Here is a 16455-nt window from a genome sequence, read left to right on the forward strand (position 1 = left end):
AATTTATAATAATAAGATAATATCGAATTAAATGAATTAAAAACAGGACCACTAAATGCGGTTGTTTGAAAAGTCCCAAAACTCATAAGTGTGCTGCTTTGAATACGACCTGAAATACTTAAGTGATAAGGTGGATACATTCCAGAGGTGAATACGATCATACGTTGAAGAGTGCGTAGATCGCATTTGTTGGTGAAAGAATTTGGAAAGTGTTTCATCTTATTGTTATAATTTTTTTAAATTATCATATAAAATATAATAAATAATTTAATTTTTTAAAATTTTAATTTAATTTTTTTAAATTTTAAAATAATATTGTAATAATATTTTATTTAATTTTAATATTTCATCTAGGCTGGTTTGGATTAGATGAAATAAGATGAGATGAGATGATTTTATATAAAAAATAAACAAAATATTATTAAAATATCATTTTATAATATTATTTATGTTTTGAAATTTGAAAAATTTGAATTAAGATTTAAAAAAACTACAAAAAAAAAAGAAAAAAAAGAAAAAGAGATTTAAAAAAGTTGTATTGTTTATTATAATTTTTGTAAAAATTTAAAAAAATTATAATAATAAAATAAGATGAGATGAGATGAAATCGAACGGAATGAAATACTTGCTAAATTCAAATAGGGCCTAACCATCTCATCTTTGAATGTAAAGCAACCCTAAATAATAGTGGCAAGTTAAAAACCCATTTTTCATTTCGTTTTCACAAGATAATTTGTGAAGTAAAAGGAAAAAACTTTCAATTACAAATTATTTCATTTAGAGAAACCATCACTTTAATGGCCAAAAAAATTATTTTCTAAAATCACTATATTCCATTAATTATTCTTGTGAAGACTTTGGAAATAGAAAAAAAACAGAAAATATTAACTTGGTGAAAAATTGAAAATTGAAGCGGGAAACTGACAATATTTACCGAAGAAATTTCATTTTTAAAAAATGGAACTCGCTTCCCCATTGGTCCATTTCAAAACACACGGATGGAACGAACAAAACTCCCCTACACGCGCTTCCCCAACCCCACAGCCGTCGATAAGGATGGAATCCCACGGTCAGGACCCTCACACTTTCCAATCCACTCAACGCCCAGTCGCACATGCTTCGCACTTCGCACATCTATTAGATATAAAAAACCGTGCACCACCCCCCATCAGACTCCACCTTGTCCCCATTTCTGTCAATCTGCCCTAAGGCAAGAAATTCGTTCGTTCAAATCTGATTTTGTTGCAGTCGAAGTGCTCGGTCGGCCGTCCGGCGTCTGTGTTAGTAGCGTCCGATGGAGAAGAAGGGTGCGGGAGGACGAAGAGGCGGTGGTGGCCCCAAAAAGAAGCCGGTTTCCCGTTCCGTCAAAGCCGGTTTGCAGTTCCCGGTCGGGAGGATAGGCCGATACTTGAAGAAAGGAAGGTACTCGCAGCGTGTTGGGACAGGTGCTCCTGTTTACATGGCTGCCGTGCTCGAATACCTAGCTGCCGAGGTACGATAATCTCTCCCTCTGTCTCTTCGTGTGACTAAAGTTATGTTTTCTTTTGGATTTTATCTAGTGCCCTTTCTTGTCTCTTAGATCTTTCGCGGTTCTTTATCAAATGTTGTTTGTTTCGTGGGTTGCGTTCAGTTAGGAAGTTGCTGTTCTGTATTTTCACAGAATGTATTTCGTCGTTCAACTCATTACTTCATTTCGTAATTTTTCAAAGGAATTAAGAACTTAAAAATTACGCTGTTTTGATGCGTTTCTTTGTAATTCCGAGGTCTACAAGATGTAGAAAGACAAGTGTTTGCGTTTGCTTTCTTTTCTTATTTGATACTAATCTACTATGGGTTGCTTGAAAACTTCTCTTTTTCCCTGTCTGGATTTTGAAATGATTGAGTTTAATGTGTTTAAAGGTCTTGGAGTTGGCTGGAAATGCGGCTCGTGATAACAAGAAGAATAGGATAATTCCAAGGCATGTTCTACTGGCCGTTAGGAATGATGAGGAGCTTGGAAAATTGCTTGCGGGTGTTACCATTGCTCATGGTGGTGTCCTTCCCAACATCAATCCTGTTCTCTTGCCTAAGAAGAGCGACAAGGCTCCCAAAGAGCCCAAGTCTCCCTCCAAGGCCACCAAGTCCCCAAAGAAGGCGTAGCTTTACTCTAGTCAAAATAGACGCTTCTTTCTTCATTTGTATGTAATATGGGTTGGATCCAATCTTGTTCTCGTGCAGGTGAAAACTGATTTCGAAAGCACTTTGATGTCTCTGCTAGTCTTTCCTCTTCGAATTAATGGATCGATGAAACTACTTGTTTCCATTGCTGATATTTAGTCGCTCATTGCTTTTCTTCTCGAACATTTGTTATGACAATTTGGATGCTTTTAAGGTTAACGGAGATGTGAATTCCTGTGTTAATTATTTTATGATATGGCGTCCATATGCTAATCGGGCTACATGTTCAAGCGAAGGACAATCCTTTCCTAAAGTAATCTTTGCTTCCACATGTTGGGGTCTTTCTCATGGCCCTTTTTAGCATAAATTCTGTCCCTTTCACTCTTTATTGCATTTGGCATCCCATACTTTGAGTTGTAGATATTTGACCAGGCGTTCACTCTGTCGGATGACGGCTGCGTGTCGTTCACTCGTGTTACACTTCTGAAAGCCAGATTGGTGATAAATTTGATCGTTTGTTGTCCTAGTTATCGTAGGATGAATTGGCTATGTGAGACCATGCTGTGGAAGGCTCACATCTTTTAGGTTTAGGTTTTTGGAAAGTGAGATTAGAATTTTTTGTTTTAGATAAAAATTTAAAATATTATATTTTAATAATATTATTATTTTAGAATTTGAAAAAGTTAAATTGTGATTTTAAAAAATTAAATTATTTATTATATTTTATATAAAAATTTGAAAAATTTGTGGTGATGAGATGAAAATTTTGTATTTGAATTTAGTTACCAGCTATAAATATTTGTGGCAAGCATTAATGATGAGAAGTAAAATCAATTCTCTTATTTCATACACTATTTTGCCTATTTTCTTTGTATAATGAAATGTGTTCCCAAACCACACGATAATTCATAAATATATTTGTACCTTCCAAACTATGAGAAGTTTTGCATTTTGCAGTTCAAGGTTTCAAAATTGGCCTGTGTGCTCTCTGTTAAGGTTTAATGATTAGCTTGTACTATATTCATTTTTCATCCATCTTAACAATTAGAATTATTATTTTCATGAGTCCTTTAATTCATATTACATCCATACCTTATGTGGCAGTTAGACTCAATCATGGAAAAAAAAAATTTGGCTTTTCAAAACTCGCTCCAAATGAATGAAAATGCATCAAGAACTCTTTTGCCCAAGGCTAATAGAGTAATGGGAATCTTCTAGTGTAGGCAGGAGTAAAAAGAAATGGGTATCAGATAAGAGTATCAGAGGTGGATTTGGAACAAGAAATGGTTTTTGGCTAAAATGGAGAAACGAATAGATAGAAAAAAATGGAATAGTCAAGAAATGGAATAGAAAGAAATGGGTTTTGGAGCAAGAAATGGAGAAATGAATAGATAGAAAGAAATGGGTTTTGGTTGAGGGAGAGAGAGAAGTTAAAGAGAGAGAGAGTTTGAGGAGAGAGAGGTCGAAGAGAGCTTGATGAGAGAGAGCTTTAGGAGAAAGAGAGATGAGAGAGATGAATTTGGTGATGATCTGACATTAAAAATGAAAAACAGGGTGTGGGAGCAAATGGTAGCTATGTATAGTATATCTTACAAGTAAATTATTATATTACATATAGTTTTTTTTTTTTTTTTTTTTTTTTTTTTTTTGATATGGGATATTACATATAGTTAGTACTACATGATAAAGTATCGTTTCTCGATATATTATTATGTTATGTATAATTTATTGATAATTAAAATATTTATTTTATATTAAAAAAATGATGAAACTAATTATATTAATATAATATATAAAAAATATAAAAAAAATAATTGTAAATAAAATTTTTGATAATTTAAAAGGAGATACATTAGCAAATATAATTAAATATGAGAAAATATGGAAGGAAGATTAACAAATATAATTAAATATGAGAAAAAGGGGATTATGAGGGGGCCGCGGCAAACCTCTTCGCCTTTCTTTTATCTAGTCGCTAAAAGACGCTATAATACGCCCAAAGCCGGCGCACGGCAAGAAGAAATGCAATTCGCGAGAGGTGGCGTTCGTTTTTCCGGTACGTTTCCCTCAGCCAGATGGTTGTGTGCCCCTCGCCACTCTTCCACCAATCTCTTCGTTGGAGGTCCTTTTCTCTTACTTTCATTTCAACCTTCGATTTCCTTTTCATTTGCGTTTCCTACCATTTATCATCTCACGCAAGTGCTTGAGTTCAGGCATTTTATCTAGCCTTTTTTTTTTTGTTTTTTTTTGTTGCCTGGTTTTCTCGGTAACCAAACCCAGGCTTTCTGCCCTTCTCAGTCGTAATCTTATTTTCGGATGGGCAGTTTTTACCTTCAAAATCTTTTTTTGGCATTTTGTATTTTTTTTTTCTCTTTTTATTTTACAAAGTCTGCAATCATGTTGAAGTATTGATTTGTACTCGACTTATTCTTTTAGAAAAGAAAATTCAGTATCAAAATCTTATTTCTAGTTGCAAAACTGTTATAGGTGGAGTTCGTTATTAATTATTAGCTCCCAAATTGAATTCTAGCGGATTTCTTTTCTTCCTTCTCTCTTTGGCTAGCTTGTTGGAATCAATTTTTGCTTCCAGAAGCAAGTATGCTTATTCTATATAGCTAATTAAGCAACATTCCTCATTAATTATTTGTTCGTGCTGTATTGTTTTTTGATAAGTAAGAGGTATCTTTGTTCGTGCTGTATGTACCGATTAAGTTTTCAAAATTCCTCACTCCATGGTCTAAATGTTGATTTTAGTGTTAATCTGATGCAAGTGACGCCCAATTGGGTCATTCAGTCTACAATGAAGATGGAATCTGTAATAGTAGGTTTTAAAGCTGATGCTAGCGTCATAAGCTGATCTATTTTTACTCAGCACGCTAATCCTTTAATATTCCTGGGCAATATTCTTTATGTATTTTTATCAGTAGGCACTTTCCAGGAAATGCACCTTCAAAACATATTGTGTGCTTCGGATTTGTGGAGCCTTTGTTCTCTAGTCTCCTGAGAATTATCATTTCTTATTGTGGCCGGTTTTGTTAGCATAATGTTTATTCGTACTTGTAGGGCTTTCCTATGACACCAATGAAGCTGTTCTAAAGGATGCTTTTGGACAACATGGTGAGATAATTGAAGGTAATATAGTTGGATCATAAAGGTAGTATATTATTTTTTTAGGTCTAAATGAACTCAGACTTCCTGAAGGAAATTTAGCTGTCATATTTAGCAGCTAAAGTTATATGTGATCACGTGAGTGGGAGATCGAAAGGGTATGGGTTTGTGCGGTTCACTTCTGAAACTGCAGCCACCACAGCTCTAAATGAAATGGATGGCCAGGTAAATCCCCCCCCCCCCCCCCCCCCCCCCCCCCGGCTGAGTGCTTAGTGTTGAAAATAATGTAATTGGCGAAAGCTGTGTTTTATGATCCTCTTCAGTCATTAGATGGCAGAAATATTCGAGTGCACTATGCACACCGGGGATAAAAGCATAAATTTCAGGTACTACTTGGTTATATTCTTCAATTTATTTAGTTCACTTCTGCTGCACCTCAAACTTGTCCAAGAATCATACGAGACGATATAGAGATAATATTTAAGTAGTTCAGCAACTTGCTTATTTCTACTGGAGCGGAAACTCAGCATTTTCAATGTGTTTGTACAAAATTACAAACACTCATAAACAAGCTCTCTATCTCTCAAAGGGTTCCCACAGTCCTCTGCCTTGATTGCTCACCTTAGTGAGGATAGTTTACACCGTTGCAAAATATCTCATTTTATAGGAGAAGCCTACGTAACGTAGCCACCATTGTTGACAAATATGGAAAAATTTCCAGCAGCTATCTTGACTGTTGAGGGGCTGCTGCAGCCATCTAGGTCTAGTGGAAAGCTTTTCTTGGTGAGTGAGAGGTTACATGTTCACATGCAATTCACACTTGGGGGGTTTTCTAACAATAGATACTTTTTTGCCCAATAGTATTTGGCATTGTGATTAAAAAGTTTGGAGGTCATGAGAATGACTATGAGTAATTATGCAAAAAAGTCAAAGTTGGAGTTTTATAATGTAAGAGATCTTATCCTAGATGAGGAGGTGCGCAGAAGAGATTCTGGCAAGATCTCGAGTTTGTTGGTCTTGAATGTTGATAATTAGAGCAAAAGCTTGGATTAGTCAAAATCCAGGAATAAGGGCAGAGGCAAGTCAAGATATGGACAACAGATGACTCGCTAGGAATTGTGATAAGACAGGCCACAAAAGACTGCTAAAATCATGAAAAAATTGAGAATGATGTTGTGAATATGGTGACTGAAGAAATACATAACGTCGTATTTCTTGCAATGTACAATATTGTTAAAGACAACAATCATTCAATAGTGTTTTCTCAAAAAGGTGTGGAAAGTCACGAATGATTCATTGGTCTTGGCTTGTGGTAATGGTCGTGTGAATTAGATGAGGAAGTAAAAGGGAGTCAGTTTTATTTTTTCCCATATAAACCTGAAGAAATCCCCCTAGACCATGACATCAAGCAAATGTGTGAGAGATGGAAATAGAGCGTCAGATGTTCTAGGGATGTCTACACCTAAAGTTGATGATTGCATGACTGCCAAGACGATCAGATCTCCATGGTGGTTACTACCTTACACTATATCCTGCTGAATGAAGGTAGTAAACTACGATATAAAGAAAAATTTTGCAAGAATGGAGATTATGCAAGTCGAAGTTAGCAAAGATTGCACACAAGATGGGCACATCAACTGAAGAGAAGATATGTTAGCAGTAGGATGAGGAGTTAGTCGCCTAGGTCAGAGATGGAGACCTTAGCAATAGGTTCTCTGATATGTGTCAAGGTCCGTGCGAGACCATTGATTCCCAGTGCAGTGGGAGATGTGTTGCCCTATATAGATGTGTTGTTTAAATGCACTGTACGTGATAAATTAAAGTTATGCATCACTTTAGTTAGTCTTCTAACTTGAAGACATGAGCTGTAAAATTGCAGAGATGATAAGGAATTATGCTGGAGATAGAAGTTGGCATGTTGAGAACCAGTCTCCAAGTTGGAGATTGGTGATTGTAGGATTATGGAGTCTGGTTTGAAAGTTGTAAAGGTATTAGGTAGATTGTTCGCTCGGTTGTGGTTCGAGCGAAACTCAGTTTGCTCAAGGTGTGCATGAGTGTGGATTCATAGACTTGAGTGAAAGAAGAATTCTAGGGAGTTGAGATTGTGCAGTAAAGCACTTGTAAATCTCATTTGAAGAAATCCCTTGCAAGCTCTGTGGATATAGACAATGCCGATGCATCTGAAGATGCATTTGGAGAGGCATCTGGACATCCATTTGAAAACGCACCTGTAGATGCATTTGATAGCGGAAATCTCTCATGGCTAACAAGCATTCCAATAATGGGGTGAAATCATTTGGAGGATGCAACAATTTATAGCATTCTAGTTTGGCACACTTGGGTGGAGGGGGTGATTGTTGGAAACCCCCCAAGTGTGAATTGCATGTGAACATGCAACCTCCCACTCACCAAGAGAAGCTTTCCACTAGTCCTAGAAGGCTGCAACAGCCTCTTAACAATCAATGATAGCTGCTGGAAATTTCCTCATGTTTGTTAACAATGGTGGCTACGTTAGGTGGGCTTCTCTTATAAAAGGAGATATTTTGCAATGGTGTAAACTATCCTCACTGAGGTGAGCGATCAAGGCGGCTATGGGTGAAATATAGGTTTTGGGGAAACCCAGAACAGAGGGCAAAACCAGAGAGTGGACGTGAGAAAACTTTGAGTGTTTGTAATCTCATACAAACATATTGAATTTTGGTTCCAGTGGACGTAGGCAAATTGCTGAATTACTTAAATATCGTATTGTGTGATTCTTGGACAGGTTTGAGGCGCAACAACTTCCACCTATAAATAAAAAAGTTCGCTTTATTCCATATAGGAATTTGGTGATAGGACTAAGTTGTGTGTGCTTGGGCACTCTACTTAATCAGTTCCTCCAATATTTCTTGCCACGGGCATTCACTTGATGAAGCTGTAAACAATGGTACCTGAAGAATAGGTCATCTTTTATGCCTTTGAATTGGAAAAATTGAGTCAAAGGTTACTGTTTCTTTCGAAATAGCAATCAGCTCTCATTATTTGTTTTGCCACTTCTCACCGTCTCATGTTTTTGAAGTTTCACTTCTCAACATCTCATCTAGGAGTCACCTGTCAGAAAATGTGATTCACCTACTCAATGTTGTATTTCATTTTAATTGAAGTATGATTTTTTTTTTTTTTTGGCCTAGCTCCAAGTGGTGGCCACACTTCTGTGGCCATTTTTTTTAATGTTATTAGGATGAGACCTTGGCAGTTAATGATGTATCATGTACTTCACACATTTCCGCACCCGCCATGCATTATGTGTTCATGCTGGTGATAATGTTTGATGTAAGAGAATCTTATGATTGTTGTCGTCATTTTTGCTGGCTCTGGTGGTTGGAAAGGAGATAGGACCATCTTATCGTTAGTGTCTTTTGGTTTACCTTATGCGTGTATCTTTGTGCAGGTAAGCAGTTAGCATCCCACCATCTCATGGTTGCATCTCCAAGGCTCAATCTGTTTCAACAGGAAATGATAAACCGGATGCTATTAAAGGTTGTGTTGATAGATTTTTCAGTGTTGTATGCTGTTGAGTCCTCAGCATGTTACACAAAGTCTTGACCAAGCTGTTTCCAAAAGGCAGTATACTTTCAGGAAAAAAGGATGATTTTCTTTCATTTCTTGAGGATTGTATGGTTGGGTCAAGTTCCCTGTTCCCCCTGTTTCCCGTACCTTTTCTAATAATTCCTAAAGATTGCATCGGCAACAATTTTTGAAAGAGTTTCAACTCAAGGGATGAATTAAAAAAAATTAGTAGAAAGAAAGGAAAGGGCAAAAAAACCTTTTATCAGAAAGTAAGAAAGGGTTCGGACATCAAGCAGGAATGATTTGGAAGTTGCAGAATGATTTAGTATAGTAGTTTTTTCCCCTCTAAAGTCGAACAAATCCAAATTCATTTTTAGGTGAGGGTTTGAGCGAAGCTCAAAGTTTCTTTGGGGCTCTAAGGTTATAGTACTGCATGCTTTTCTGAGGTTAAGCATTTTCCATTTCTACTATATTTATTGTAGAGTCACTTTTTGCTTATTTGAGCAGGGAGAGTGGAGGTGCAGGCAAATTAGAGTGGTGCTAGGAGCAAGTGGGTCTAGATGTAGTTGATTGATGTATTGTTTGGATAAACCGGTTATTAAAGGCTAATTTGAAGTATAACAGCGGAAGCAAAACAAAAAAGGAAATAACAACAATTACACATAGAATGCTAAGATATAAGTGGTTTTGCTCAATGTAAGCCTATGTCCATTGCCGGGGTAGGTCTCAACGAATTCATTATGAACAAAGGTGGAGTACAAGAGATCAATTACAAAATTATCTATTCCAAAGATTCAATACATCCAATGAATTCTGAGGATTTTTCATAAAATGATTTTCTCTCACTTTACATGATTGGCTGCTAATGAGTAGAAAAATACATGAGAAAAGCATGTATTTATAGTCCATGGCGCGAGAACTTGCTTGAGTGAAGTGTCAAGCAAATGTTATTTGCTTGAGTTGGTTGTTAAGTGAGTGTCGAGCGAACTCACAAGTTGGTTGCTTACTCGAGCGGACTGTCAAGCCAAGATCGAGCAACAGTCAAGCCAACTCTCTGGAATGGTATTTTTAGCAGGAAATCAAGTCAAACTCAACATGTATTCCTTCTTAAATTAAGCGAAATTTGTGTTGTGATCATTTATTTGTATCTTTCTCTTTCGGTTTACATGTTGTGGGGAAAAAATTGAATGGATTCCTAATCGTGCAGCTTTGAGTTCTTGAACCAGTGACTGGATGTAATTTGTGTCTTTGTATGGAGGAATCCCAGTTCTCATTTTATATTTTGTGACATTTAGTGATATTTGCAGATGTGATATATTTTAAATGGCATTTGCTCAATTATGGAGATGATTGGCCTTCTCAAAATTATCAATAAGCATATGAATTTTATTGTCTTCATATAGTTGGTGGTTTATGGATGTGCTTATCTATTTAGATCCAGTTGTTTGTGTTTATTTTCTATTGAAATCCATTCTTGAGATTCGGAGGATGAATTATATGGGATCTTCCCTCCATTTCTAAATTGAGTTCTTGAAACTATTTTTCTGTGTACAATCTAAGTAAGGCAAATACAAAAGATTTTATTTTGTTTTTGATAAATACAAATAAAAATATTATAAGTTGTCTAAATAATAAATAAGAAAACCCCAAGTACTTAGGTGTAAGTTATATGTTGATGAGTCGATGCCTGATTGAGTTATTTTACGGTGAGATCAATTTAAGTTTTGATAATTGGAAGGGAGGGAGATGAGAGCAATTTTTATTTATTTATAAAGAGATTCTATAAAAATAATTTACAAACTAATTTGATTTGTAGTAAGTTATATTATTGTAAAGTAAATATGAAGTTTTAATAAAATGCATTAAATCAAGTAGTATGACCGATATTAATAAAATCTAAGATGACAGTTAAATTTATTTTTATATTTTTCTCGATCCATAACGGTTCAATAATGCTTGCTAGTGTTACCATTGCTCATGGCGGTGTCCTTCCTAACATCAACCCTCTTCTCTTGCCAAAGAAAAACGACATAGTTTCCAAAGGGAAAATTTTATTGGGAAGTCCATGTGCAAAGTCTAACATTGGTTTCATTGATATAGTAAGACTTGATTTACTAGAAAAATTTAAAATTAAAATTTCTTACGAATCAAGTATTGCTATGCTATTGAAATGGATCTCATTTATTTATGTTATTTATTTTTTGGACAGAAATAATACTCTTTATCTTAAATTTTATCATTTCTAATTATGCATTTTAAATGACTATCTATTAAATGTCTGACATATGAGACTATTTCAAATCTACCACATTAATTGTGTGATTGAAGATGAAAAAATCTAGAATGAAAGAACAATATTTCTCATTCTTCGAAGTGATATTCGTATGTTATCTAGGCTGCAAGTTGAAGCAAAGAACGTGTTTTTTCCTTTCGTAAAGTAATCCTTTATCCACATGCTTGATTCCTTCTTTCGTTTCTTTCTGGATAAATTCTCTCCCTTTCTAGTATTGTGTTCAAAAGGAAGAGACCACTGAGAATGCATGGATTCTCGTGTTCCCAGAAAGAGAAAATTTTGGGTTGAGAATTTTTACCATTTGTTTCTGTGGTCAAGGTGAGAGCAATGAAGGAAAAGTTGTTGCTTATTTCAGCAGAGGGATCGTGAGGTGGAGGCAAATTGACTGGAGTTGGTGGATCTTGATCCAGTTCTTAATTTTGCTTTATTCCCCCATGAAATTAACTGAGGCTTGTGTTTTAACCACTATTACTGTCTCTCTTTTTTGTCGTTGGCTCTCTCTTTAATCAAGCACGAAGTAAAGCTTTAAAAAAAATAGAAAAGAAAAGAAAAAAGAGGCAGCAAGTAGAGCCAAGCCAATCTTTTTCCTAATCGTTTTGTGGAAAACATGTATTTTTATTGAAAAATGTTACACATTATCTCACACCACACATTTTATATATTAAAATATTATTTTTTATTTTTTTTATTTTTTATTTCATTTTATTCTTATTAAACTAATTGAATTATTCTATTTATCATCTACACACTACATATTTATTATAGAAAAAATAAAAAAAAAAATTAAAATAAGTGTGGTATGTGAAATATGAGAATGACCAGAAGAATTTTTCATTTTTATTTTGGGATGAGTAAATATCTGTTCGCTAAAATCGATGAAAAATTGGACACGTGACACAATTTTAATAGTCAGATCATAACCGGTGATATCGATTGTCAAATTTTCCATTCCATGTCACCAAAACGGGGGAAGTTTGGAAATCAAAAGTAAAATATCACTTTCCAAAGGAAGTTAGAAGTAAATGAGGAAGGTCATATAAATGTATAAAAAAAAGTAGACAATGTTTTGGGGACACCTCAAAACTTTTATAATAGAGGAACAATAACATGTCATGGCACATAGGAACTTCTTTCCTACCTCCAATCAATAAATTTTTGCCCAGCTTTTTCTAGTGTTTACCACCTAACGCCCATATAATCTTCCAGAATCCGATCTCCCTTAAAACAAGACAGGATCAACTCAGTTTACCACCTATGACTACAAATGATTTGTGGTTTTGGGGGAACCTGCGGCTTGAAATCCGAACTATTCTATTGAGAAACATTCTTTTGTTAACCATTTGACACCGAATCTTGCTTTCAATCCCTAGATGGAACACCCAAGTGAGCCTTATTATCAAGAGGTAGCATCTTCATCTCTCCTTGTCTTTGCAACTTCAACGAAAATCAGCCGCCCATCAACTATCTTTGCAGTTATGAAAGACAAAAGTCAATAAATAAGAAGGCTGCTGATTTGAAAATATTAGCTATATAATCAACCACAAAACACAACAATGCTAATGCCATCATTGGATTGTCCGACAGCATATATGGGAAGAGGGTTGAACCTCCAATTCATGCCATATAGAATGTAAAATACAAAGGAAATGTGAAAACTATACTCCAAATTTCACCCTTTTTTCCTTTTGGCTAGATGGTAAAACATAACGGGAAAAAGCTGTTTCAGTCCAATATTATTCTTGTTAACAAATCAGGAAGGCTCTTTCTATCAAGCATATCAAAGAGAAGTGCATGGAAAAAAAACTTCTCATGACAAATCAATCAATGATTTGGTGAGGAACAAAATAATACCGCCGAAGAGTTAAAAGCATGAGAGCTAACATGTGTATTGTACAGAAGATTAAAAGTTCTTTTTTTTCCCTTCTACCACATGATTAAATATGAGACAATCAAGGGCAAGACTATTTTTTTGGGGGAAAGGGGGAGGGGGGGCATAGATCTGACAGGAAAAAAGGACATTACATTTACACCCCTACATACATCCTTGTTGAGAATTTAAGGAGAATTCTCTGTTATCAGCATGATGTTCCTGTATTAAACACATTACGATTACAAATATCTATTTATGGAGCAATGTACAATTACATATTGCATGAGTTTATGGTTTCTTCTTTAGCCTAGGAACCAGCCCCGATGAACTCTTCTCTCTTGCCAATTTATTTTATTTAGGAAATGCCAGAACACTAATCTCCATTCTGCAACTCTCACGATTTGCAAATTCTCAGGGTAATTCATGATGTTGATCCATCAAATACCGCAAGATTAGCCCCTATAGCTATGCCCCTGGCACTTGTAAATAGTATTCCTCTACTGAAAGTGGGCGTTATTAATAAAATTGGGGCATAAGTTCTCTTCCTTGAAAAGGTCAAAAAAAAAAAAAAAACTATGCCTTGGCACTGCCCCCTCAGCCCAGGATAGTCCATCCCAGCTTCTCCCCTGGATGCATGATATTACACCTGCAGCATCACTTTCGTTAAGGAAAATGACCTCTGCCTTCTGCTAATTAACTGCAAAGCTGGCTCACGGTTGCCATGCCCTAGAGGTTTCATCAGATATTTTGTTGATTATAACAAAGACAGAAACATAAGTAGCCTGGTAAATCAAGGGTTCGCTTCCCACTTTTCCACTGAGCCTGTTGCCCAATAGCCAGCATTAGCAGAAGAAAGGAAAATCGCTACCTTAAAACAGTAGGTTCCAGAAAACTATCCTTTTCTCACTCAAGTTTCTCAGGCAACCTTCCTTGTGATTTTCCATTTAGTTACTGGCACCTATGCAGTATCTGATTTATTGGGCTTCCAATGTGAGCTTGATTTTGTCTTTCCCCTTTTGATGGTATAAATTCAACCCTTCAACTTTTTGGATGATGGCATAAAAAATACATATGAAACGTGGGAAAATACTTCATATAGAGAAGTCTCATTCCTAACAAGATAAATTGGAGGGAGGGCATCTTTTACCCTCTTCTAAAAATGTACTGAAACTGGAATGGTATATGCTTTCTTCGAAACATATCCCAGTTACTACACTCTGCGGTAGGAGAAAATTACAGATACAACCATATATGAACCTTTAACACTCCTCACAAACATGAATAACTTCCAGTATCTAACTCGGATATTGAACAGCAGTGAGAGAAAAACCCCCCCCATATAACTGAAATTCTTAGGTATTACACTAGAACAAAGTGCACAATCAATTAGTCCAGTCATTACATATATACTTCTATGAATGCAAAACTCAATTTCATGATGGCACCTTATCTCTATGTTTCAACTTCTTAAGAATCTAAAAATTGATCTTCTAAAGCTTCACCTTCCCCTAAAACGAACCATAAGAACACTACTTACCTAATCTTTTTTGTTTTTTAAAGGCAATCACGTTTCTTGATTGTTTTAAAAAGTCAATTTACCGATACCTGTTAATTTAAACAGAGAACTTGTCCCAAAAAAGTCGGACATGTTAGGGATAAGGTATATGCACATGACAGTTCGAGTAAATTTATAGTGAATTCATCAATTTAAGCTAATTCAAGGAGTTTAGAGAGAGAGAGATAATACCTTGCCATTCATGGCCTTCAAAGCATTCTGAGCCTCAACCTCTGAATCGAATGTTACAAAACCAAACCCTTTGGGTCTTTGGGTTCTTGGGTCCTTAACTAGCCTCGCTAAATAAACAAATTAAACAATCCAAAAATAAAAACCTGTCGATAAATTTCCACCCGAAAATAATTAAGAAGAAACAAAATCAGCCCAAAAGTCGATGATAAAGAAAGCATACCTTCTGTAACTTCCCCAAATGGCGAAAACAATGCCTTCAGTTTTTCATTTGTGGTGAAAAAGGATAATCCTAAGCAGAAAAAGGAAGAATAAAAAACCATGGCTCTGAATAAAACCCATTCAGGAGAGAGGGAGAGAGAGAGAGAGAGAGAGTACTGCTAACGAAGAGCTGCGGCTTCATTCTCTTAGCCATCTCGGTTCTAAATGGGTGTTCTTCTGCAAGTGTTTATTTATTTTTTCAGACAAATTCTGCAAGTGTTTATGATGAGGACAAGACTTCGCATCTCAGTTTTAGTGCTACAATCTCGAGTCTAAATTAAGGGCGCTTTTATATTTATAAATATATATTCAATAAAAATTACATGGCCGTGATATTAAGAAACGAATAAAACATATGCAATCTTTTCACAATTTTTTACATAATTATATTTTAAAATTAGACTAATTTTTTTTTTGGATCGGTAAAATTAGACTATTTTTTAAATTATTTTATATTTATAAATTATTTTATTAAAATATCGGTCATTTAAAACATAATTGTATAGAAGGTTGTGAAAAAATATGAATAATTCTATTTAGCATCTCTACACACTATATCTTTTTTAATTTATTTTTTCTTTTTCTCATAACAAGTATGTAGTATATAGATGATAAGTAGAATAATTCAATTAGTTTAGTAGGAATAATATAAAAAAGAAAAAAAAAATAAAACATGTATGGTGTGTGGTGTGAGATGACTAGTAGCATAACTAAAAAAATATCTGTTATTTCCCTTAAAAAATAGCTTAGTAGCCACACTAAACGATTGAGTTGATTTTAGAGCATTAGTATTAGATTGGCTATCCCATGAGTCAAACTTTGCCTAATATCACACCTTTTGCCTTTTACTTATTTCACTCAAAACCTAATCTCACATTGGATTATCCATCTAAACTCTATATAATAATAAAATATTATTAATTTTATAATTTTGTTAATCTAATTTATAATAATAAAAGGAACAAAATGTGTTGTATATCTAGATGGTACAAAATGTGGATTCCCATAACCAACCTGTGAAAAAGCCTACTTCTTGTGCCAGAAAATTTCAACTTCCACAATATCTCAGTATCCAGTAAGAGGAAGACAACATGCAGCCTCAAGGAAGAAAAGAAAATTCAATATGAGACATAATGAAAAGAAGACTGTAAACATTCATTGGAGAAAAATAAAGATGTTGGTCATTTACATAAAGCGCAATATTGCACAGGGGTGCATCACTACTTCATTCAATGATCTCATTGCGAGTAACTGAGCTCTTATTGTTATACTCACTTGCAAGAAGCAAGATGCTCCCTGAGTTGCTCTTCAGATGTTCCTTGAGTTGCTCTTCATATGAATAATCATTCAGAACAAGAATTGCAATCTAGCTTAAAGTAAATAATGAAAATGACATAGAAAGCAGAGTAATTGGACTTTCTCCAAGCAGAAAAGCACGAAAGAAGTTGTCATACTTGAGAACTTGATAGAATA

General features: G+C 35.1%; 2 protein-coding genes across 3 annotated transcripts; one reads left to right on the forward strand and one right to left on the reverse strand.

Moving 5' to 3' along the window:
- Nucleotides 1-1150: 1150 nt before the first annotated feature.
- On the forward strand, nucleotides 1151-9007 carry LOC122291550 (probable histone H2A.4). Its single transcript, XM_043099324.1, has 6 exons — nucleotides 1151-1492; nucleotides 1900-2108; nucleotides 5213-5289; nucleotides 5384-5490; nucleotides 5589-5651; nucleotides 8696-9007. The coding sequence occupies exons 1-5, from the start codon at nucleotides 1295-1297 to the stop codon at nucleotides 5634-5636; spliced, it is 639 nt and encodes a 212-aa protein (XP_042955258.1). The 5' UTR covers nucleotides 1151-1294; the 3' UTR covers nucleotides 5637-5651; nucleotides 8696-9007.
- A 3164-nt stretch (nucleotides 9008-12171) lies between these two features.
- LOC122291552 (glycine-rich RNA-binding protein 4, mitochondrial-like) lies at nucleotides 12172-15259 on the reverse strand. 2 transcript variants are annotated; one of them, XM_043099327.1, is made up of 4 exons: nucleotides 15100-15259; nucleotides 14945-15013; nucleotides 14725-14831; nucleotides 12172-12568 (listed from the first exon to the last, which is right to left on the reverse strand). In XM_043099327.1, exons 1-4 carry the CDS (start codon nucleotides 15134-15136, stop codon nucleotides 12554-12556), a joined length of 228 nt encoding a protein of 75 aa, XP_042955261.1. In that variant the 5' UTR covers nucleotides 15137-15259; the 3' UTR covers nucleotides 12172-12553. The 2 variants fall into 2 exon arrangements, with proteins under 2 accessions (XP_042955261.1, XP_042955260.1); XM_043099326.1 differs by having other exon boundaries at nucleotides 12172-12572.
- Nucleotides 15260-16455: the final 1196 nt, after the last annotated feature.

This window comes from Carya illinoinensis, chromosome 13, assembly GCF_018687715.1.
Source record: "Carya illinoinensis cultivar Pawnee chromosome 13, C.illinoinensisPawnee_v1, whole genome shotgun sequence".
Lineage (NCBI taxonomy): Eukaryota > Viridiplantae > Streptophyta > Magnoliopsida > Fagales > Juglandaceae > Carya > Carya illinoinensis.